We start from the raw sequence: 25,954 nt of genomic DNA, 5'->3' as shown, positions 1-25,954 counted from the left end.
CGGCCCGTGGCATAGTCGACATAGGCGGTTGCCTAGGGCGCAAAATAACAGAGAGGTGCCGCATGAGTTTATTTATTTATTTTCAGAAGTGCACCCTCTCGTGAGGACTGTGCGCCCCTCTACCCACATATTGAGCACTAGCTCTACGCGATTATATTATAATCGGATCCTTAGCATATGTGGACAAAATGAGTGAAAAAAAGAACCAAATTATCAGGTGCACAAGCCAGGAAGCGGCACAAAGAAGAGGAGCAGAAAAAAAGAGCAATATTATGGTAAGAATCACAAGTTAATGACTGTTTATGTCAGCCACTGATGTTTATTTATTACTTTGAAATAGCTTATTTAGAACCTATTAACTGGCACGGACACTGTGGGATGTTTTTGCTTGTTTTATTTAAGTTTATTGCAAGTTAAGTGCAGTATATTTTCTTTAAAATAAACTTACGCTTCAATAAATTTTTTAGTTTAGTTTTAATTTAAGTTATATTGCTGCTTGTTTTCACTTCACCAAAAAGTGTCTTCTTTTAAAAGAGACTATGATTAGGACGCTTTCATGCTAAGCACCCTCAAACGAAACTTAGAGCACCCTCAATTGCAGACCAGGGCAAACTACTGCCCACGGGTCGATTTATCATGAACGTTTTTTATTAGATCTTTCATTTATCTGGCTTTGGGACCTATCGTGCATCCGCAAGCTTTTAATATGCTCAGGGTTGCCAGATAATAGATGCAACACCCCAATCAGAGATTTATACATGCACAAATAGGAAATATTTTGCCTTATGTCATACTTAATTTATGCAATCTGACAACCATGTATGCGAGTGTGCGCATTTTCTCTCTCCTCTTCGAAAAAATAAAATAAAATACTTAGCGCTCAATAGAGCAATATTATGCTAAAAGAAAAGTGTGATGCAGCCACTCCATGTCTATTCCTGAGGCTGAGTGTGCTGGTTAGTGCCAAGTCTGCAAGAAAACCTTTTCAGTGATGAACTTTAGTAAAATCCCAATAGATCTTCACATCATTCGCACATGGAGGGGACACGTGAGCAAAACCAAGTGAGAGAGGAATATGTTTGTTCTTTGTGTTATTTGTAAAATGCTGAAGTCCCTAACACCTGTATGCAAATGTTACTCTGGCAGTAATCATTTATCAGTGTCATGCAGCCTGTTTTATTCTGTTGTGTGCTGAATGGGATGCCAAACAAACCATTGACAAGGCTCACATCATGACCCATGAGCGTGTAAACGGGTTAATAATGTTTTCAGAATACAACAAGTAAACGGGTCGTGGCAGGCCGGAGGGCGGGGCCGGGTCGTGATTCCGCACACCCGGCTCCTAATTAGGCTGATTAAGCCCGAGAGGGATAAGGCCGACCGGAGACAGCAGTGCGACAGAGAGTTACGGACAGCTGTCCGACACCTGTGTGTGTGTGTGTGTTTGTCTTTTTGGTTAAGTTTATCATTAAATTATCATTTATATTATTAAGCCGGTTCTCGCCTCCTCCTTTCCATTGAACTGTGTTACAGGGTCCACTTTGCGGCCAACATTAAAATAAGCTATTAGAATCTATAATTTCTGAATATTTTATTTTACTATTAAACCAAATGTCCAAATATTAGACTCCTGATGTGATGTTAAATTGAATACTAAATTACCACTGCATTGAAGTATCATAAAATAAACGATTTATTTTATTCAGACTTTATTCAGTTTTACTACCACATAGATAGAAAAGTAGTAGCAAAACAATCACAGAATGGTCCAATCATTCTGTATACACTTCAGACAATTGAGCATCATTCAGTGAGCACATGAGTGCACTACTACCTCTGGGCTTAAAAGATACAACTATGCAGTTGGGGGGGGCGGTCCTGTGTTAGGTGTGCTTCCTGAGACATACCGACTTCAGTGAAACAGAGCCGACACACAATCTTCATCCTGTTCACTACTCATTGCCCAGTATTACTGTAGTTTACTGCAAAACCATAATGCTCCCAAACATCAGATTTTAGAGATGGTGGTGGGTCTTTAATCTCTGGCTTATTTAAATCCAACATTTTTATATTTTGTTTAGCTCCATCACAGTTGGGAAAAATAGCAAGCTAGCTAGCAAAAACTTCACATGCATTTATCTGATCCGCAGTTTCTAGTGTACCATGTGGCACTCTGTTCTGTTAAGGTATGGTCCCGTGTTGCTCCACATACCGAAGGCCCAGTGGTGGGCATACTGTGAATTTATGAAGGATTTATTTAAATACAGTACATACGTAAAATGTGTAATGAATATTCCATATAAAAAAAAAAAATTTAAAAAAACAAATAAAATAAAAAAAAAGCTGTTGTAATTATAGTCTCCCACATAAACTTACAAAATGTATATCAGGATAAGTTTCTTGCTGGCATGGTGTACACAACTAAGAACTAGTAACTTTAAAATGTATTTAAATTAATAGGTGTCATTAATGTTCCTTTCATTAAGCTACTATGGAACTAGTTCATACTTCATAATTACACTTATTAAAAACTAATACATACACAATACATAAACTTTTAAGCATTGTATAGCTAATATGAATATAAACTATAGTCATTACTAGGTACTAACCCTAAACCCCAACCCTACCTTAAGTACATGTAGTTACCTAATGTTACTCAGTACTTTCTTGGGTACGTACACTAAGTATACTGAAAGTACACATAGTGTAAAATCAAGTGCAGCCTCAACCAAGTGTAAATGGATAATTGTAAATCAAAGATCCTAAAAATTGTCATTAGTATGACAAATAGAACTGAACAAACTGCCCTGTGTTATTACTAAAGTTCAGGAAAAAAAAAAGGAAATCCAATGTTGGTTTAGTCAAGCAATTTCTAATCATTGCTGCAGGAGTTCTCCACAGAATTCTTCAGTGTCACTTTGTCCTCATCATTTTTCTCTGACTGAAATGGCCTAATCATTTAAAGAATAAACAATTAACGATCATGACAAACACTGAAAACTGTAAGTAATTTGATAGCTTGTGGTATTTCTGTGGAGGCATTACCTCTCTGGTCAGTAATGAGTTTGAGGGGTTCTCAAGGGTAATTAGTTTTGATGAGTTAAATCCTCTGTGCATCCTAGCTCTTCTCTCCACACTATATGATGATCAGGTGCAGGCACTGAGCAATTACTGCCTTTAATTTCTCTTATAGAAGAAAGAGAGATCAGGTAGTGAGACTTAAAGTTTCATTACTTTTTATTTTGGTTTAAGAATGTTTGTCTCTGCTCTTCGTTTATTTTAGAGAAACACTAAGCATTTTTTGCTTAACAACATTTTATATTATTCATTCAAACTCATTTGGCAATTGTTTTAGAGCAGTAGAGAGCACGGAAAATGTATCGCATATAAATGTAATTAATATAACATTGGTAATAACATAATGCACAATGCACTCATCATGGCCTTATTAGATTTGTGATCGCATAATTCAATTCTCATACCTACTCGAACAACAGACAGTGTCAGTAACAGTCAACACAGTTATTTTTAAAATAAAAATTAAAAAAAATTTAATTTTTGATTTGTTTTATTTTAAATATTTACAATTAATCAAATCATACATCATTTTAAATTGTTATCTCTCTATCAAAGGTGACAAATGCTATGCTCAACATTCTCAGAGAGAGAGAGAGAGAGAGAGAGAGAGAGAGAGAGAGAGAGAGAGAGAGAGAGAGAAAGTGTTTCAATTATCCCTGCTCTCCCCTACATGGGACTTTTGGGGGATTTGATCCCATAGCCGCTGTGTGATGGAGTTTGGAGAGAAACAGGGCCTCCTCTCTGCTTTGGTTTTATACACTTCATTAAATGCTGTGGTTGTGAGCACTGTTTCATTTTATACTTTCTGCAGTTCAGAGGGGTGATTTGTATTCATTTAACATTGATTGTGTTATATAAAAGTGTAAACTGAAACAGTGATGAAATGTTTCTGCAACACCCTGACAAAGATCAAATCTAGTGTGTTAATATTTAGAAATGTAATCTTACATGGATATTTACAAAAAGTGTGATTAGATGGACAGAAGGACATTTAATATTCCTTTGAAATTTCAATAGTTCCTCACTGTAATAATGCTTTACTGCCTCTTAGTTTTGGAATGTAAAATTAAAAATGTATTGAGGATTGAAGAGCATAGTTTTTATTCATAGAGGGCATGCCGCCACTCTCTCTGGCTGGCCTCTAATGACACTGTATGATTGGGGTGGTATTTAACATTCTCCTCAAAACAATGTTTAATTAAAGGGTGGATATTTCTTTCCGCTCCTCTATCTCGTTGATGTGAAAACAATTGTTATTTTCCTCTAGCTGGTCCAAGCCTCAGGGGGTGAGATGACTCGTGAAAGGAGCCAACATTCGTCTAGAGCAGCGATGTGTGCTCCGAAATGCATGCCCTCATTAATATCATTACCTTAATGACAGTCTCTGTACAAATCTCATTCATTCCCTATTTTCTGTCTGTTCTTTTGGGTTAGACATAACACTTTTATAATGCAAATGCAGACATTATTGATAAATCTCACTTTCAATGGTCTCGTAGTTTCTCAATACCAACGAGATGTACACCCCTGCTCAGAATCATGTTTTGTATCCCCCATGCCCAATGAAAAATGAATTGAGCTCAGGTACTGTAATGCATTCCTACGTTGTGTCTCCAGGACTTAAATAGTATTTCATTTGACTCCACCTCATCAGCCCTCACCATATGGACGTATCTGCTTTACTTGAACTCTAACTTGAATTGAATTCTGGTTTAAAAGTATAAACTCAATGCCAAAGGGATATCTCGGCCCTCAGCTGCCATCTGCCTTGAATTCTTTCAGTGCACTGACACCAATGCTGCATTTGTGCATGATTTATTGTATGCTGACTATCATACTCTATGTACTTGTCTCCCGTTATACACATCCTGAGATGTTTACTTTGTTTCAGTCTTGCAATGCTATCTGTAATGAATGTCACAACAAGTTACAAATAGTTACAAATCAGAGGTTTGTTATTCTTCACACCAGGCTGAGAGAGGGGTCAGTCTGTCACTACACTGTACAATTTTCAAATGTAATGTTGTATAATCTCTGTTTTATTTTTTTTTTGGTTTTTTTTCAAGGCAGAAGTGGTGGATGTTCAGTATGGAAGCCAAGAGGATTTGAGACGTGTCCAAACTAGTACAAATGTCACCAGCAAAATAGCACTACTGAAGCTTGGACAAGCACCTTTACTATACAAGGTATAATATGTGTGTGTGTGTGTGTGTGTGTGTATGTATGTATATATATATATATATATATATATATATATATATATATATATATATATATATATATATATATAAAAGGTTTATTTTTAGTCCTATGACTATCGGGTAAAAAAAGGAAACTACTTTTCTAATGACAATTTAGATATACAAACTGAGTAAGAAAATTATTGTAATTATTATTAGGGCCCAAGCACTGAAAGTGTGGAGACCCTTTTGTTCTTCTAAGGATTATTATTATTAGGGCCCAAGCACTGAAAGTGCAGAGACCATATTGTTCTTCTAAGGATTATTATTATTATTATTATTATTATTAGGGCTTAAGTACTGAAAGTGTGAAGACACTATTGTTCTTCTAAGGATTATTAGCACTGAAAGTGCAGGGGGGCGCTCTGTAGTGCATTGTAGCACATCCCTTTTGAGATACAGTCACCAAACTTTGTACAAATATAGATCACATCAAGCCTGATAAGTTTCATGCTGACAGTCATAAGCTCCGCCCAAAAGGAAGTCAGTGTTTGAAAAACGCATGCTCACAAATTTGAAATACTCCTCCTAGGGATTTCATGTTACAGGTACCAAATGTGGGCGACATCATGCCAATACATTGATGATGCTAAATTGTGAACGGATTTTTGATAAATATATAACGGTGTTGCCATGGCAACACGATAACGTAATGTCAAAAAAATGGGAAAAAGGAAGTGTCTGATATGTTCTGCGTGCATCTTGTGATTTACATAAAAATTTTTGCCAAATGTATAGCCTTGTGGGCTGATCACATTGATATGGCTATTGTGGGTTACGGTCGTAGCGCCACCAACTGGCAGAAGGAAGTGTGGCATGTTTAACAGACTTTGAAATATCCATCTTAACTTTACCTAAATTGCTTCAATTCTTATTAGAATAATGTCAAGACAGTGCAGAATTAAAATTCTGAAGGGATAAATAATCAAAGAAAATATAATAAAAATATCAACTAAAATGTAAAAATACTAGAAAATCAAAGCCATGTCTATGTCTAACCCAGTTCTGAGTGGAACTAGATCAGACGCAGTACCAGAAATGTCCAATAGAGGACAGCCAATGTCCATTGGTGAATGACTCCCAAGAGGTCCTCACTGCAGCCTGTAGCATGATGATGTGCTGGATTAGATCCAATATGTACTGGATGTTGTAACACACATGCGCTGGAGTGGATTTTGGTGACGTAATGATTGTTTGAACATGCATGTGCAAACTCAGTGGCACCGATGAACTGTTATTGTATATGTTTTTAACACTCATGTTGTCTTTGTTTGGTAAAATTGTCATTGTCTGGATTAATGAAAAAAAAAAAAAATATATATATATATATATATATATATATATATATATATATATATATATATATATATATATATATATATTATATATAATATAGTATCACGTGATCTTAGGTTTAAAAGCTAAATGTATATTGTGATTAGTATAAATTCATAAGCAATTAGTAGATTTAATGTGTGTAAAATGCTTTGTCATTTTTTAATGCACTTAGTGGTGTATAAATAGCCAGTATGAAACAATCATCTTTTAACAAGCCAAGGGATGTTACCATTTTATATGCATTCAATGTTAACACGTTATAAAATAAAACCATTTTTTTTATTTTATTTTTTTTATTTGAGTCATATTTATTTACTGTTGAGAAGAAGCAAAAATGAATCAACTATTTGTGTTTTCATTCACGTTCATGATGTTATCAAAATCCACTTAGGGGCATGCATGTTACAACATCCAGTATGTAGTGGATTTAATCCAGTACATCATCGTGCTACAGGCTGCAGCAAGGACAACTCAACTTTCATCTTTTGCAGTCTATTTTGCAATTAGAACATTACAGTGAAAACATATTTTAAATTGTTAAAAGAGTGCATTTTTAAAACATGCGACATTTGAGTGACAGTAGGCTACTTACGCTTCACATTCTCTGCTTATGATCCAGTCGAATGATTGAAGAAAAAACAGCATGCATTTCATTAGGCTCATTTGAGAAGAGCAAGTTCTGTGCAGAACCTATCACCAGCGATCACTGGCAGGTGCATGCCGGTTAGAAACCTGTCTGACTTGCTGTGATGTCATGAAGACATAATTTATGTAAAAAAATGTCCCGTAAGAACAAGGCAGCGCAGTTGCTTTTTCCGAGCTGTGCGAACTGCAAGCACGATGGGAAATGACTTGCTGACGACACAGCTTAATGCTCATTGGCTTAAACAACTGTGATGTTTGGTTATCTTCTAAAAAGTTAGATTTTATCTAATATCATGTTTTTGTGTAAATTATAAATTATATGTGAATATTCCCAACACTATGACAATATCTGTATGGGATATGTGACAGGTATCATATTTCTGAAATATCTAAAATATGTGTCTTTATTAAACTAAAAATGGACAGGAAGACACGTCTTAAGGGGGAATTAAATAACAGGTACATTGACTGTCTTGTTCATCATATTTATTTTCATTTAAAGCAACAGAATTGAAATTGTATCCACTTTATTAACAACAAAGCACAAAAATTTGAATCACGTGATATCTACCTTTGATCTCGTAGCAGCTGATCCACTACGAGAAGTGAGAACTGTCCAACTTGACAACTCATATTTCACTCCACCCCTGACTGCAGCCATCTACTCTCGTCTACTTTCAAGGCAAGGTGTTTGACATCTCAAACGAGCCTATTACAAAATGCGCATTGACTATTTGCCTAGATCAATCCGGCCAGTAGTTCCCTAGTAATGGTTTGACTGGCAGGTCATGTAGGCAATAGATGTAGTTACTGTTTACAAACAAACGCTACGCCCCACCCCTTCCAGGTTCTTTTGGTTGCCCAGAAAATAACTGTTGTCTATAGGTGCTTCACTCGAATTGCGCTGAAACTGTCCAAAAAGTGGGGGCCTGGGTAGCTCAGTGGTAAAGACACTGGCTACCACCCCTGGGGTTCGCTAGTTTGCTAGTTTGAAACCCAGGGCGTGCTGAGTGACTCCAGCCAGGTCTCCTAAGCAACCACATTGGCCCAGTTGCTAGGGAGGGTAGAGTCACATGGGGTAACCTCCTTGTGATCGCAATAATGTGGTTCGTTCTCGGTGGGGCGCATGGTGAGTTGAGCGTGGTTGCCGCAGTGGAGGCGACTGGGATTCGTCCTCCGCCACCCGGACTGAGGTGAATCACTACGCCACCACGAGGATTTAAAAGCACATTGGGAATTGGGCATTCCAAATTGAAAAAAAAAAAAAAAAAAAATCCTGTCCAAAAACTGACGTTTATCGCGTATGCTCTATTAGACACAACTGACCCGCAGCAGCTGTTGTGTTTTTTAGGAAGAAATCTCGCAAAGTCTGATCGCAAACGGCTCTTTTTAATTTCCAAAGTGCTGTCGCTGTGACATAGGGATGGGCGATACCGAGTACTTTTAGGCCAGTATTGCCGATATCGATACCAATACTGATACCTCTAATAAATTTAATTTGTACAAATTCCTTGTATAAAATAAGTAACTTAAATTATTAATTACATTTTTTATATAATTAAAGGCCTAAGCAGAAAATTATTAGGCTGCTTTGTTTACGTTTTAAAAATTAGTAAGTATAAGCAACATATAAACCACAAAATTAACCATAGATATTATTAAATGGCTACTATTACTAAAACCAAGTTACAGTATGGATACTACAGTAATGCTATAGCAAAACCATGGTTAATTAGGTGGTTAGAATAGGCAGCAACATCTCCTTATCACTGACCCTCAACACTGGAGCCCCACAGTATTCCTTGTACACACATGACTGTGTGGCAACACATAGACTGCTAGTGTATTTTAGCATTTCTGCAGGTCAAGATGAGCAGAAGAAAAAATTGTTCCGGTGCCATGCAACAATTTTCCACCTCGAAGCTTATGAGATGCATTAATATTCATGTTATCTAAATAATAAGATCACTAGTTAAAAAAAATAAAAAACAAATAAAAAAATAATAATAATATATATATATATATATATATATATATATGTGTGTGTGTGTGTGTGTGTGTGTGTGTGTGTGAGGATCGATATTCTTGATACAACATCAGTATCGGAAGTATCGATACTGTGACAGATATGAGGTCAAATATGATCTAACGATGATCAAGACCACCATATATGATATAACGGGAGGAATGGGACCCATCTTCACCACCGCCGTGCATGGACTACTGTTTCAGAAAGGATAAGTGAATAAAAATAATGGCATATGGCGAAAATAATGTCTTTGCATTTATTTTGAATGCAGTAAATAATATTAATAATATTATTAAGATTTGATATGGAATATGATCATATTGAAGTTAAATATTATTATTTGTTGTATGTGGGTTAATAATTTAAGCAGTTAAGATGCATATTGTTTGTCTGATGGTAGTTTTCATTTCTAAATACCTAAATTCTTAGGCTTTAGAAGTGTGTTAAACATGTGAGGATGTGTAATCATCAACCTGTTACATGTCCGACATAATCATACAGGCTCATTGAACCAAGTTTAAACTTGTTTTGCCAATATTTCAGAAAAGAACCCACATGCTGTCTTCACTGTAAACCACAGATATTCCTTTATAATAACTTTTTTATTAACATTAAAATACATTATTACATTCTATAAAGCGTAAAAGATTATTAAAACTACAGCGCTGCCTATTTCCACCATTGAAATCTGCTGCTCGAAAGAACCTGGAAGCATGGTTTCCTGCGGTGTGACATCAGAGTAATTTGATCAATAGTGTGAGGTTTCCATGGTTACATGGGCTGGCCTTTCTGAGTTTAGAAATCGACATTAACCACGTGAACTTTTTGAGCGATCCAGAGGAATTATCTTGTATAATTTATGGCAGAAAAAAAATATAATATGTTTGTTGAAAATGAAAATAGTTGCTGGCTCCAACTGCTAACATCACTTGCATTGTAACCAGTTATTTCAAAAGTTATTATAATATTTCTAATCTTGTAAACGTCTTATAATATGTTGTGCAATAAAATGTTGTCACTTCACATGTGGTTTGAGAGGTGTTTCTAACATTAGTTTTGTTAAGATCCCAAACTTTATATCTTACTGTCCCAACTTTATGGCATTGTATGAAAAACAAAAAAGACTTATCCTGTCCTTAGAAAAAGCTTTCATATAACTGATCTTTTTGTATTATTGTTCTCAAATTCATATTGTGTTTTTATGCCAATTCCTGCCTAGTTTACTTAGATAATTGTGCAAATGTGGTCTTTTGGGAATCGTTAGGCTCGTTTAAGATGTCAAACGCCTCGTCTTGAAAGTAGACGAGAGCAGGCTGATGCAGTCTGGGTAAGAGTGAAATAAGAGCTGTCAAGTCAGACAGTTATGACTTTTCATAGTGGATCAGCCGCTACAAGATCAAAGGCAGATATTGCGTGATTCACGTTCAAGTGCTTTGTTGTTAATAAAGTGGATGCAATTTAAATTCTGTTGCTTTAAATGAAAATAAATATGACAAACAAAACACTCAATGTACCTGTTATTTAATTCCCCCCAAAAGACATTTCTTTCCATATTTTTTTTGTTTAATAAAGACATGTATTTTAGATATTTCAGAAATATGATACCAATCACATATCCCATGCATAATCAGCCAGAATGTTAAAAACATGATATTAGAGATAAAAAAAAATCAAACATTTTATAAGAGAACAAAACATCACGGTTGTTTAAGCCAACGAGCATTAAGCTGTGTCATCAGCAAGTCATTTCCCATCATGCTTGCAGTTCGCACAGCTCTGAAAAAGCAACTGCGCCACCAGCCTGCTACAGCTGTGGCTGCCTTGCTCTCGCGGGAGTATTTTTGACATACGTGGTCATGATATCACAGCAAGTCAGACAGATTTCTAATCAGCATGCACCTGTCAGTGATCACCGGTGATCGGTTCTGCACAGAACTTGCTCATCTCAAACGAGACTAATGAAATGCATGCTGTTTTTTCTTCAATCATTGGATTGGATCATAAGCAGAGAATGTGAAACATAAGTAGCCTACTGTTGTTCACATGTCACATGTTTTAAAAATGCACTCTTTTAACAATTTAAAATGTTTTCACTGTAATGTTCTAATTGCAAAATAGACTGCAGAAGATGAAAGTTGAGTTTTTTAAATAATTTGATACCAAGTATGTGAACACTAATGAACATTTTGATAAAAAACAAATACTTTGTTTTTTAGCCATGTTCAAATGGCCCACCTGCTGGCCAGTGACAGTTAACAGGTTTAAAATGGGGCATGCAAGACGGCTTCTGTAGCACCCCCATTTTCACCTACAGTCACCAAAATTGGTACGTATATAGTTCTCATCAAGCCAGAGAACTTTCATAATTATAGTCATTAGGTCAGCCCAATAGGAAGTCAGCTACTTTGGATTTTTTTTAAATACTGCAATCACTGAACTTTTAAATACTCCTCCTAGGGGATTCATGAGACTGTCACCACATTTAGACAACATAATGCTAAGACACTGAAGATGCTAAATTGTGAACAGTTTTTTGATATATCGAACGGTGTTGTCATGGTGAGGCATTAAATTAATGGCGAAAATGGGAAACAAGAAGTGTCTCATATCTTCTGTATGCAAAGTGTGATTTGTCAAAATTGAGATGTATGTTTAGTCTTGGGGGCTAAATACATGAATGTGACTATTTTGGGACACGGCCATAGAGACTTTAAAATAGTACTCTTGTATTTACCCAGATTGCTTCAAAATTGTTTAGAATAATGTTAAATGCCAAATGCATGGGTCCATTTCCACCCGGTGGCTTTCGGAAAACAATGCAAGGTGGATGTCAATCCAAACTGGAACAAAACTGGTCAATTAATTAATCAAAATCTAAAATAAATAATTAATAGATATTAAGAAGCCAAATTCAAGCAAAGCGGAACTATTAAAGAACTGATACAAAGCAAAGCTGAGTTCTCAACCAATCAGCGTGCTCCGCGAAGCAGCACCGGAAAAAGCATGAGAAGAGAAATCCATCCGACAAAAGCCTTTCCAAGAAAATTTGACATTCGTCACAAACAAAGTGTGCTAAACCGAATACATCATCAGATTCCGGAGTGGCAACCGGTGAGGACTTCTAAAGGCTGCTTACAGACATCGAAATGACAATAGTTGCTAAGCTAGCTTCAGAGTGTGACCTACCATTCACGAGACATGGTGTAGATGTTTATGTTTGCGTTGTTAACTATTTAATGGCTTATTGTTTCAAGCGCTGATTGTTTGTTGCATTTAAAAAATAAATAATAATAATTGTTTATTGGTGAACAGTATAGTAAATGTCAATGATGAGAAGTTATTGTTGAATGTTAAAAAGTCTGAATGTAATTTATTCTGGTTCTAAAGTATAAATGTGTTGATGTGGCTTAAAACATTTACAGTTAAATTACAAATTTCAGAGATTGCCTTATATTAAGCCTAAATTCATGCCAGTATTGAGAACAGTTATTCTGTTTGTTAATCATTTCATTTAAAGGAATGTACCTTTGTTTCTGTTAAAGGTTTTTCACCTTTCATCACCTTTCATCACCCTTTCTATTTCATCATCTTGTAAATTTTAACCATCTTTAATCGGAATAAATGAAGAGTGAAATCCAGTCTGAAATCTCCTTGTTGATGTGTTAATCCCTTTCAAGCGGGGAAGCTATGCACACAAAAATAAACCAACTTGACAGTGGACACATTCATTTGGAAATTAACATTAGCGTATCGTATGCATGCATTGTGTGATTTCGATAAAAATTGAGCTGCATGTTTGGTAATGAGAGATGATCACAAGGATGTGGCTATTGTGGGTCACGGCCATAGCGCCACCAACTGGCAATAGAAAGTGTGGCACTTAAAACAGACTTTGAAATAGTCCTCTTATATTTACCCAATTTGCTTCAAAATAGTTTAGAATAATGTCAAGATACTGCTGATGGAAAACTGTGAAGGGATACTTGATATCTTTAATAGTTGTCATGGCAACAGATTAAATTACATGGTGTTGTAGTCAAACTGGAATGGTGGCATATATCTATTAAGCATTGTTTGATTAGAGTCAAAGTTTACTCAAATGTGGAGTTGTTGCGGTGTCCATCATGCATTGTTTTCCAAAAGCCAACTGGTGGAAATGGACCCATGGTGCTTGGACCCATCATCGCTTCTTGCAGCTATATTTATTATTATTATTATTTGTGATTTTAAATACTGAATATTCAATTACTTTAGCTCAATTGGAGATTATTTAAAGTTACTATTATATATAGTTACTGATCTGTATAAAGATTACAAAATTCAAAATCAGCTGTAAACATCTAAACATCTAAATGATAAAATAGATAAAATATCTAAAAACTAGCATATCTGAAATGACCTACAAAACAAAGTTTAAATAGAGTCTGTACATTCAGTCCAAATTATTTGCAGAAGTTTAACGTTGGGGATTTGTGGTTTAGAACAACCCCTAGTAAGTTTGGGGAATATCAATACAGTGCTGTCTTGTAGACACTGTAACTGAGTTTTGCCTTAATATGTGCATTATAGACATCATAAAAGAATTGCAGTACTTTGTCCACTACAAACGAATCATCAGCAATTGTCTGCCATTATCTGTCATTGTAAGAGTATGAATTTAATCACTTCATATAAATGCTAGTTGCTCATTAATGATTAGATAAATTAAATTGACTTTAGTCTCATTAGACCAGTAAATAACCATGATTATTAAAGTTTCTTTTAATCATGACAGAAATTTAATCAGGTTATAATTTGGAATTAAACTGCTGTGCAAGCTCTTTGGGGAATCGTTATATGTGATTAACGAGTAAACAAATGTGTTACAGCTCAAATCATATCTTTTACAATTACCTACAATGTAAACTCTCTGGAAACCTCCACCAAGACTGTTTACTTTAAACAGAGGTGTGTAATTGACTTTAGCTTTCTTCTGTCATTAGCGTAATGGGGATCTCTTCAATTGCTATTTATTAGTGGGTAAAACACAGGTGATGGGTGATGCATTATGAACTGGTGACTTGGGGAAAGACACCTGTTGTCTTTGTTGTCTTTACTCATAGGTTGTTTTCTTTTGAGTAACGTGCAAACCTGATCTGTTATTACTTTGAATTAGAGAGATTTTTTTTTTCTAGTTTTACTGTTAATATATCATTATAGTGACATTTTCAAAATGCATTTATTCTTGTTAAGCCAAAAGAAATTAATGTTATTTAAAGCATACTTAATAGCTCATTCATTTCAGCTATTTATTTGATTTGTGATGAATTCAAATGCCTCATAAGGACAGTTCCAAATAACTGGGGCTCCGGATTTCTGCTGTAAAGTACTCAGTGTGCCTTCCATCTTCAAGGATGCAGGGATAATAGTTTTTAGAAACTGAACACAAAGAAGGGCTTTTTGACATTACATTACATTTTATTTATTTATTTTTTAAGATTTTACGGTTCACGTTTGCATGTCTTAACAAACATAGCAATGCAAAACAGAAAGTGTCCATGACTTACAGTGCAACAGTAAATGTCTCATAGAATTAATTTAAGTACATCATCAGTGAGGTCTGTATAGATGCTTGCCACCGATGGTTGTGTGACAATATCATTCAAACTGTATAATTAACAGACTAACTTCATGAAAGATATGAGACAATGGCAAAGTTCTAACATAGATGTTATAACAAGCACAAACACACTGTTGAGGCAGCATCCCACTATCCGACTCGAAAATCTTGATTTTGGTCATGGTATCACACCCTTCGACTGTTCTGCTGAAATCACACCTTCTTCTGTCAGAGGTCTGTCACACTCACTGATTAAGAAAAGAAACGAGGTGACAGACTAAACAACTGCCTCACATTTTTCTCTGATTCCCTATCACAGATGGCAACATATCAGCAAATCAACACAAAGCTCTCCAGCGACTACGTAAATGAAGCTTACGACTCAAATTTGGCTGAATAATCACCTAGTGGTACACCTGCCTTAAAGAGATAATTTATCTCTACCTCATGAGTTCAAAACAGAAGAACATCAGTAAAATCCCTATATATATATATATATATATATATATATATATATGTTATTATTATTTGCACAGAAATTAATGATTTTGTCATTTTTACTTTTTCATCAATACTAATTTAATGTTCACCAAACCTCCTCTGAGGAAGACTCTTAGCTAGCACATTTGATTGGCAGTTTCAGTTGCTCTGACTGTGTTGATAAAGGTAATACTGATCTTTGCAACTGCTACACTCTTGATTTGAATTCTAGTCCTGTGCCAGGCACTCTTAGCTGTCATTTGTTTGGGAAGACTTATTGATTTTCTTTAAAGTGAGTGCTTACGCTCAGTCTGCGAGGATCAAGCCTTTTGACTGCTCCTCCTCAGACAATTAGTCCAGAGAATGATGACACTTTTGATCTGATACCTAATCTACCATCTCTGTTACAATACATGCTCCTGCACTGGCAAAGTTCACTCTCAACATGCTCTAAATGTAGATAATAAAGCAAACACACACATGCATTTTGCTGTTTCGGAATAAACAATTTTATATATATTTTTTATAGGGTACTTGTTTAAATCCCCTTTCACAATAAAGGCCCGTTCACACCAAGAATGATAACTTTAATGATAACTATAACCACAAAGTTTTAAAAATCATTCTAACTGTAAGAGAATAGCGGAGTCCACACCGCAACTATAACGTTAACGACACAGAGGAAACATATCGTTGGGATTACTTTCAGAGCAATTTTTTTTTCCAGCTGATGAACGATAAAAACGTTGACAGCCAATCAAAATCCATCCTACTGGGCTCAAGCCACAACGTGCACTCATCATCAAAATAACACATTCCAGCACCGAATCGCCACTTATTACACACACGAACGAAATGGAAACTCCTGCTCAAGATCTGGCAATGTTTTTGTTTTGTTTTTTTCTGAATTTTTCTTCAGTATTAACAGAGATGAATAAAAGGCATTAAGGCATAAAATTACCTCAGGCATCCAGCACTAATGTGGACAACACTGTCTTGTCTCCTTTGAAGTTGTATGCGTCAGTTTTTCTTTTGGTTTCTTTGCAAAACGTGGAGCAGTAGCAGTTAATCCACATCTGTTTTCTTGACTGTGTACATAACTGAAGCATGTGCTTAGAATAGGCAGAACATTATTGTCCATTAGTGTGGACGCTAATATACTGTAGTTATCATTACAGTTATCCTTATAGTTATCTTTCTTGGTGTGAACGGGCCTTAAAGCAAGAATTATAACTCATGCTTGTATGCTTTTCAGCATGAAACAATAATAAAACTAAGCATAACTTTAAAATACTCTGTAATTAAATATTTGCTGTAGTTTGTGTGTGTGTGTGTGTGTGTGTGTGTGTGTGTGTGTGTGTGTGTGTGTGTGCAGTGCAGGTTTTTGATTTTTCATACTTGAGAGGCTGTCAAATTAAAGGTAAAGCTTAGGTAAAATGATCAACAAGTGCATAGCAGAGAACACAGCTTTTTCCAACACTGCTGTCTTTTTGTTTTAGTTGTTCTGTTTGCTTTTCTGTTCTCCCTACTTTCCCCAGCATATTTCCCCAGGGTGCTGGCAAGTTTCTGTCCTGCCCTGAAAAAGGAGAAATGTAAATATTTTAAGAGTTCAAACATTTCATGGGGCCTGGGTAGCTCAGCAAGTAAAGATGCTGACTGCCACACCTGGAGTCGCAAGTTCAAATCCAGGGTGTGCTGAGTGACTCCAGTCAGGCTTCCTAAGCAACCAATTGGCCCAGTTGCAAGGGTGGGTAGAGTCATGTTGGGTTTACCTCCTTGTGGTTGCTATAATGTGGGTTTTCACTCTCGGTGGGGCATGTGGTGAGCTGTGCGTGGATGCCACAGAGAATAGCATGAGCCTCCACATGTGCTATGTCTCCACAGTAACGCAATAAGATGCACAGACTGACAGTCTCAGATGCAGAGGCAAATGAGATTCATCCTCCACCATCTGGATTGAGGCAAGTCACTAGTTCAAACATTTACTGTATATTTTGCAAATGCCTCCCCTGAGTAAAACAACTACAGATAAGAATGGAACCTTCTTTTATCTCCTTTTTTCTGTCTACTGAAACGTCACTCCTCAAAATGACATCTTGAAGCAAGACTTGTAAGGATATATAGATGTACTGGCTGAATCTCTAGATATATGGGGCAGATAAGCATTCATTTAAGACCTACATTATGGTTGTATCCTTGTATGCAATATTTCAATACCTATTGAAGGAATTAGTTTGGGTCTAAGCAATATTCACAAGTTCTCTCATCTTTTACTTACAGTCATGTTGTTCCAAACCAGGGGTGCGTTTCCCAAAAGCATCGTAAGCGAACTATGGTCGCAAGTTTTATCGTTACCAACATATTTAAATGATTTGCCGTTTTCCGAAACCGTAGTTCCAACAAACATTCACAAACAGCATCACAAAGTTGTGTAGTTGGAACTATAGCTCTCCACCTGTGGTTAGAAGCATAGTTCCTTGTTAGTTTGTGGTGTCGACGTCATTGATTTTGCCGCAGCTGGGATGTGTTCTATTCAGACTTATCACCCCTATGCCCTATTCCTTTCAAAGACTTCATCATCCACTCTGAGAGCTTTGAAAGGCTTGAAGTTGTGGTGCTCAGAGTTATTTTTATTGGAAATTCAGTTCGTAACAATCTTCCAGCGTGACTGTCACAATTGTTCTCCCTTCGAAGTGCCCTCCTAAGGCATTATTTTTGCCATTTGGAACGCAGGATTGGCTTCATTTTTGCATAGAAAAGGTGAGTTATTAATATCTTTAAGCAAATATCTTTGTTACAACATTTTACAAAGATAAATTTCACACATAGCTATACATGTAAAACACAAATTGCATGTTAATGGTTTTCACTGATATAAAAATGTATCTGTAATTATACATACAATATATGCAGCATACAGGATCTGCAGTACTTTGAGTATAGTGTCGGAAAAGTATTGTTAGTGTAAAATTGATTCATTTACCTATTTCAAAATATTACACTTTCATATATGTAAAACATAATTTTCCAAATCACAGTGCAATTTTGTATAGCCAATATGCCCAAATAAATGAACAATAATTATAGAAATATATACATGTATGGCCATATATCTGGTTTTTGTATGGGATAACATGTCTGTGTAAGTGGTTTTGTATTTATTGTGAGGTGTTCACAGAAGCAGAATATAATAGAAAATGGAATATTTTCATTTGGCTATGTTATAGAAAACAAATGTATACTTCTTGTTTGCAGTAGTCTTTCAATTAATGTTTGCAGTGAAAAAAAAGGTACGAAATTACACAATATTTAAGACAAGTTATGTCAGTCAGATGAAATAATAGAATTTACAGTAACCAAACTGTACTTAAAAATGAAAAAGTAACCAAACATTTTCTGCATTAAATGTTCTCTGACTTCTGCTCCTGCAGGATCATCATCATCAGTAGCAGCAGCATCTTCATCATCAGCAGCACCAGCATGACCCACTCTTCCTCCTCAGGAAGTTGAAAACATTTCCATGACTGCAATGTTGTGACTGGATTTTTTGAGGAGTTTTGGGGAAAGTCAGCGTGGTGTTCATAAGCTGTAACAGCAAAGATGTTACTGCTTTCACAGCCTTGCTGACCTAAGACTTCCTGAGCCACAGGCCATCACCAACCACATCCATACAACTTCCCACAGCACAATAATGCAGTGCAGCTAAGAACTGCACTGCTGGACTTAAGGCGTTGTTTCTTCTTGTGGCCCTCTGAAGGTGTGGTTTCACAAATCCAGAATTGTCCTTTGATGTTGTCATCAGATGTGTAGGCATTTATAAACACTACCTGACTTCTGCGTCGCCTTCTGTGCTTAAGCTGTAGGATTCTTTGTAAAGTCACCATTGTTGAGCATTTGATGCACTGAGCGTTGAGCATACATACATACACACACACACACACACACACACACACACACACACACACACACACACACACACACACACACTATATTTATTAGGAGAGTCATTAATACACCTGCTACTGATGCACCTGGGGAATGGATAGAAACACCTTGGTGGCTAATAATCATCTAAATTAACTAGCTAAATGGGAGTGTTTCATCAATGATTTGTGACAGTAATAGCGCACTGCTTAATTTGATTATCAGATTATTTTATTCATCTGTAAATGTGTTTTTGGTTTTAAAATAGGCTGCTTTCATGCCGTTTTTTTTTTTTTTTCTCTCATAGTTTTCATGCTGTGGTTTGGGAAACATGAGAAGTAAGGCCTCTCTTTAGAATTGTCTGAGGATTTAAATAAAGGATGTGTCATGTTTGGCTAATATTATCATGTCTATTATCTTGTGTACTGAGAAAATCTTTACACAGTGTGGCAGGGTGAGCAGGAGACAGACACAGCGGGTGTGGCGTCAAGCCTCGGAGAGGCATTTATTGGAAACAATAAACGTAATTGTCCAAGGCGGAATAGTGTTCATAATAAAAGGGGGAATCTGGCATCCTCGCGGTGAACGGAGCTCCGTGAAAGGGGCGAGGTAGTGTTCATAGGAAAGCCCAGGCACGGGCTGGGTCAGTCAGCTGCTCACGCTCCTCTGCAAAGTCCACGGCACGTGGGGCGGCGGCGTCACTGGCGGCCCGTTTTTCCAGGCCCGCGGCAAGCGTGAGGGGAAGGCTGCCCGGCATCTAGCCCGTCGGCGGCAACGTGAGCAGTTCACCCCCGGCAACTCATTACAAAGTCCGGGGGTCCGGAGAACGAGTCCACTCGTCCAATCCCTCCCAGCTCTGGTCCTGGGTGTTTGAGGATGCCAGTGTGTGCACACATGGAGATTTGAAGCTGGCTCCCCGAGAAGAGGTGCGCACTGCGTTTTAAAGACAGCGGTGATGAAGCATTATCCCCATCAGGTGTACTTCATTCACCGCTGACCAAACGAGTCTTATTAATTATGCACCTCTTCTCGCTCTCCCGCCCAGCTCCCGTCGTGAGCCTGGCTGAAGGGTGGCCCTAAGAGGCGGGGCGACGATGAGGAGACAGAGGGGCGGATCATTCCGCCACAATAGCCAGCTTTAGTTACTTAACTGTTGTAGTGTATGTGATAGTGGGTCATCACCACTGCAAAACAATAAAGGTTTGTATTTCATTCCATACATAGGATTCTTAAATCACACTTACAGTATATAATTTATTGATGACTTTATTCTGGTAGTTGATACTGAAGTAATGATATTGCATGATATGATTCACACTATAATTGCTTACATTTGATCTGGCATTCCAATGCTACTTTGATGCACCAAGTCACAAGTATCACCTATTATGTGCTCATTTCTGCATGTTTAACTACTGGATGAATTCCCAGTGTATTAGAAAAGCACTAACTCAAAACTGTTAAAAAGTATTTTTGGTCTTCAAATGGGATATTATATTTTATATTTAAATTCAGATTGTGAAGGGTTTTAACTTCTCGGTCACTGAAAAGCAACTTGAAAATCATATGTTTGTTGCCATGTAGCACCACAAAGCTTCACCAGAGCCCCATTTGCCAGACCCAGTCTGTATCTTTCACTCCATATATATTTAATTCTATATCTTTAATTGTGTCAAGAATAAAACTGCCGTTCTTATTGGTTTTTGAAAAATGTTCATTTGTATGTGCTCAAGTACCCCGGAGATAAGAGGGAAACCCCACTATTGCAGCTCACTGCTGCGAGAAGTCGCGTTGAAAAACACACCAGCAACAGAGGGGCATGTAAAAATAAAGCGAAACAACGGAGAACAGAAAATAACAGAAGTAGTCCTCAGATGCCATGTTCGTTATTTACAGCCGTTTCGTGGGGAAATAACGTTGCTGTGGAGCTGCTTAGGCCTACTGACCGAACTGCTTTTATACTGTAGTAAAGAGTACGCCACTTACAAAGTGCATATAAACGTAAATGTCTATTTCGTGTCTTAAGCAGTTTTTTTCACAATAAACACTTTGTCCATTTAATTGTGCTGTTATAATTTGATATCCATTCGATCTCTGCAGAAGTTATTACTACACCTCCTGAGTAACATCATTAATGACAGCTCTACATTGTTGAACCAACATGGTTCGAACGATGGATGTGCAACATAGTTACTACTCTTTCGGGAAACAGTCGTGACTTGCTAGTTAGTTTCTCTAACGATGCATCGTACTATGGTGGTTAAGCAGTGCGTTATGTCATTGTATGGGAAATGTACCCCAGTATGACTGATTTACTTATTTTGTGTGGAACACAAAATTACATGTTAGCCAGAATGACTGAATTTTTATTTTGGTGTAAACTATCCCTTAAGATATCTGTTTCTACCTGATCTAACCCTTACAAATTAATTTGGCTGGTTTAGCCGTTGATTCAGTCATATTAAAGATTATTTCTGACAAATAAAACTACTTAATATTGATGTTACCTCATATTTATTTTATTTATTTTTTTACAATGAATTCTGTAGTTTTCTCTATCAGATAAGGTTTGACAAAAACAATAATGCAACAAATCAACATAAAATGATTTAATTGTAATAAATCAAAACACAACATTCCTACTAAAAACATAAACATCTTTAAAAATCTTTCAAAGAACTGGTACTCTACATGTGTGTAGCTTGAAAATTATTGGCTACCCAAAGCATTTCATCTTATCCTGTCTTAGAGGCTGTGTGTATTGGTGACTGTAAGTAAATGTCAATTGCTGTATGTTTAAATGTGCTCCACTATGAAGGACAAGGTGTTGGCTCTTGTTGGCATTTAGCTAGAGGGATGATCCATGGCTTTATCATCAGCTCCCAAGCAACAAAAACACCTACAAGGTGTTGATCGCTATCTGTGAAGAATCTCATATTGAAATTAAAAAGGCTTCCAAGCCTAATTTTCAGCTTATTACAAGCTTGTTTATCTTTATCCCGGGGAGATGGTTCTGGCTGGCTTTTCATATGGATATCAGGTGCTGGGGAGTTTCATTTGCACAACACCCAATGGTGCATCTGCCTTCACACCAAATGTGCCCATCTGTTTGACACATAGTCTAACCACTGGCATGGCTGGCACGATCAGCGTAAATGACTTGCCGCTGTGCATATGGTATAAGGCACCATTAGCAGTCACAGTGGGATTGTAGACTAGATGTTCAAGGCAAACAGGGATGAAGAAGTGAGTATGCAGTTTAAGTTCTGTTCTACATTGATCTCATGATCTTGTTAGTATTCTTAGGTATGCGTATATAAAATATTACATACAACTGCATAGACAATAAAACATACAATAACATATTGACAAAATATGAAATGTAAACCCTTTTACGTATGGATAACTTTGGGGTTCTAAAGAATCAGAAGTTTTGGAACAATCATGACAGCATATCAGGGGCGTAGATTCCAGGGGGGATGGGGGGAGGTAACCCCCCAATACTCAAAACAGCACATACACATCAGAAAACAAGTGAAAGACATTAATTTTATACAGTAACATCGACTGTGCTTCTTTTATATTTCATTTTATTGATCTTTAATGTGTGATACTGTGGATTGGACAATTTGGTAGTGTTGCTAGAAGCTCTCAAGAGCAGAATTGCTCAGTACCAAAACACACACTCAGATACAAACACAAACTGAGATGGCATGGGGAGACCCATTATATGCTATGTGACACAAATTATTTTGATTGCACTTTATTTCTTAGAGAAGCACAATGCCAAAATGGCACTCATATACAATATATATTTAAGCCACACTTGTGTATGATGTATGAATGTCAGTGCATTATTTACCAAAATATCAAACCAAGTGGCATTTAATTAAGAAGTAGCAAGCTTTTTGAGCAAAGCATTTCACAAAAATAAGTTTGTTAGGTTTCATATTATAAAACAGTTGATATATTGTTTAAAATTAAGAAGTATTTGGACACTTTTTGGTCATAAAAAATGGTGTGATGAACCACACCTGTGGCTTTTCTGGTAGGCCAACTGTGGGAACTGACCTCAGGACCAGTTGGTTCAAAGTCATTGCGGACATGGCTTAGAAAAGTAAAGTTAGTTTAGAGAGAGAGAGAGAGAGAAAGAAATATACACCATCCTGGTTCCAATATATGCCATCGCCTGGTCCTCGACCATTCTTCCCAGAGCGGACAGGAGCGGGTCCTCCGACCCCTAGCGGATGGAATGCCCCTTCACGTTCTGGCAGCCGGTAGGGAGCCCCTCCGTCCCTGGCAGCATCTCCACTGCTCCAGGCGGCCGGCAGCGAGCCCCTTCTCCCCTTGCAGATGGCGGCCGTTCCAACACGTCCAGGGAGCCGGCAGCGACTCCTCCGTCCCCCGGCAGATGGCCGCAGCTGCTCCTTTGGGTGGACAAAGTGGAGAAAGTGTGCAGCAAGTTGTCTAAATGGAAATGGTTGCTACCTCAGTTGTCCTATAGGGGAAGGATTTTCAGTTACCAATAATTTGGTTGCTTCTACTCTGTGGCATAAAATAACTGTGTTACAGCCACCTGCTGGACTTATTGAGGAAATTCAAATGAAACTTGTGAACTTTTTTTGGTCTGGACAGCACTGGATTCATGCTGCTGCTTTATACCTTCCTGTTAAAGAGGGAGGTCAAGGATTGATAGACATCAGATCCAGAATTATGGCTTTCTGGTTAAAAGCAGCTCAGACACGTAACCTCCCCCAACATAGTTATGAGTTTCGAACAGCCCTTTTTGGGGACAAGTCGACTGCCCAAGAGATAGAGACAGGCTTAACCCAGACGTGGCCTCTTTTCCCCTTCTCTTTTTTCCACTCCCTAAAAAAGAAGGTTGATTATCCGACTGGGCCGCCATGTCTAGTAGGGGGGTGTCCTTCCCAAGGGGAAGACACAGAGGAGACCACACCTCGCCCAAAGTGAGGGGGGATATTTAAGTGGAAGTATCCGTCACATGGTCTTTCCAACCATGTGGAGAGTCTTCAAGGTAGATCCTGCCCAATGGGGGAGGAGTTATTACAAACATGGAGACTGGGGCAGAGGAGCTCTTCCCAAGGAAGACGCAGTTTGCCGACAGGGAAATGAATTAGCAGAAGATATATATAAATCGCATGGGGTTAGCCTTACAGGGAACCGCCACATGCGGAGCACCTACCCCAGAATAGGACTCTTAGTTAGCACGTGTACTGGGCCGGCAGCGGATCTCTCCGAAAACTTGACTGCCACAGGGCTCGGAGGAAGTCAACCAGGGAACAAACTTGTGAACACTACTGGGAATTAAATGGCGCATGTCTTCAGCTCAAAAGGAGGTGGAAGGTGCTATATGCAAGCGATACACCTGGCCGGCTATCCCAGGCTTATCCGCTTGTGTTGCGTGCCACTACCTGGGACAAAACCGGTTCCACCCGGAGGTTGTAGAACCTTGCAAAAGTGTTGGGTGTTGCCCAGCCCACTGCTCTGCAAATGTCTGTTAGAGAGGCACCTCTGGCCAGGGCCCAGGAAGCCGCTACACCCCTGGTAGAATGGGCTCGTAGCCCTACCGGGGGCGGCATGTCCTGGGTGAGATATGCCATAGTTATGGCATCAATGAGCCAGTGAGCAATCCTCTGCTTGGAGACAGCGCTTCCTTTCCGCTGTGTACCAAAGCAGACAAAGAGCTGCTCAGAGATTCTAAAGCTCTCTGTGTGATCCAAATAAATGCGTAAAGTGCACATCGGGCACAGCAACGACAGGGCTGGGTCTGCCTCCTCCTGGGGAAGTGCTTGCAGGTTCACCACCTGGTCCCTAAAAAGGGTGGTGGGAACCTTGGGCACATAGCCCGGTCGAGGTCTCAGGATCACGTGAGAGTAACCCGGACCGAACTCCAGGCACGTTTCACTGACAGATAACGCTTGCAGGTCACCTACCCTCTTGATGGAAGTGAGCGCAGTCAGGAGGGCAGTCTTCAAGGAGAGTGCACTTAAGCTCAGCAGACTGCAAAGGCTCAAAGGGGGCTCTCTGTGGACCCTGAAGAACTACAGAGAGGTCCCATGAGGGAACGAGGCGCAGTCTGGAGGGATTCAGCCTCCTGGCGCCTCTTAGGAACCTGATGATCAGGTCGTGCTTCCCTAAGGATTTACCGTTGACTGCGTCGTGGTGTGCTGCTATGGCGGCAACATACACCTTCAAGATGGAAGGGGACAGCCTCCCTTCCAACCTCTCCTGCAGGAAGGAAAGCACTGATCCGACTGCGCATCTCTGGGGTCTTCCCATCAGGAAGAACACCACTTAACGAACAGACACCACTTAAAGGCATACAGCTGCCTTGTAGAGGGGGCCCTAGCCTAAGAGATCGTGTCTACCACTGCTTAGGTCTTCCACATCCTGTCCAGGGGCCAGACATAGAGATTCCAGAGGTCTGGTCGCGGGTGCCAGAGAGTGCCCCGTCCCTGAGAAAGAAGGTCCTTCCTCAGGGGAATTCGCCAGGGGGGAGCTGTCACGAGGAGCGTGAGGTCCAAGAACCACGTCTGGGTGGGCCAGTAGGCAGCTACCAGGATGACCTGCTCCTCGTCCTCCTTGACCTTGCACAGG

At 38.3% G+C, this 25,954-nt stretch overlaps 1 protein-coding gene across 1 annotated transcript in view; it reads left to right on the top strand.

Moving 5' to 3' along the window:
* The window catches only part of LOC127428061 (inactive N-acetylated-alpha-linked acidic dipeptidase-like protein 2), a 475,761-nt gene that overhangs the window by 209,774 nt on the left and 240,033 nt on the right, over window positions 1-25,954 (top strand). Inside the window, exon 4 of the mRNA XM_051676110.1 lies at window positions 5,148-5,267. Coding sequence (XP_051532070.1) covers window positions 5,148-5,267 — 120 coding nt within the window. The remainder of the gene's footprint in view (window positions 1-5,147; window positions 5,268-25,954) is intronic.

This window comes from Myxocyprinus asiaticus, chromosome 37 (genome assembly GCF_019703515.2).
Source record: "Myxocyprinus asiaticus isolate MX2 ecotype Aquarium Trade chromosome 37, UBuf_Myxa_2, whole genome shotgun sequence".
NCBI classification, from domain to species: domain Eukaryota; kingdom Metazoa; phylum Chordata; class Actinopteri; order Cypriniformes; family Catostomidae; genus Myxocyprinus; species Myxocyprinus asiaticus.
Note: the sequence above shows the minus strand (reverse complement) of the source record. Positions and strands in the feature narration are given on the sequence as shown.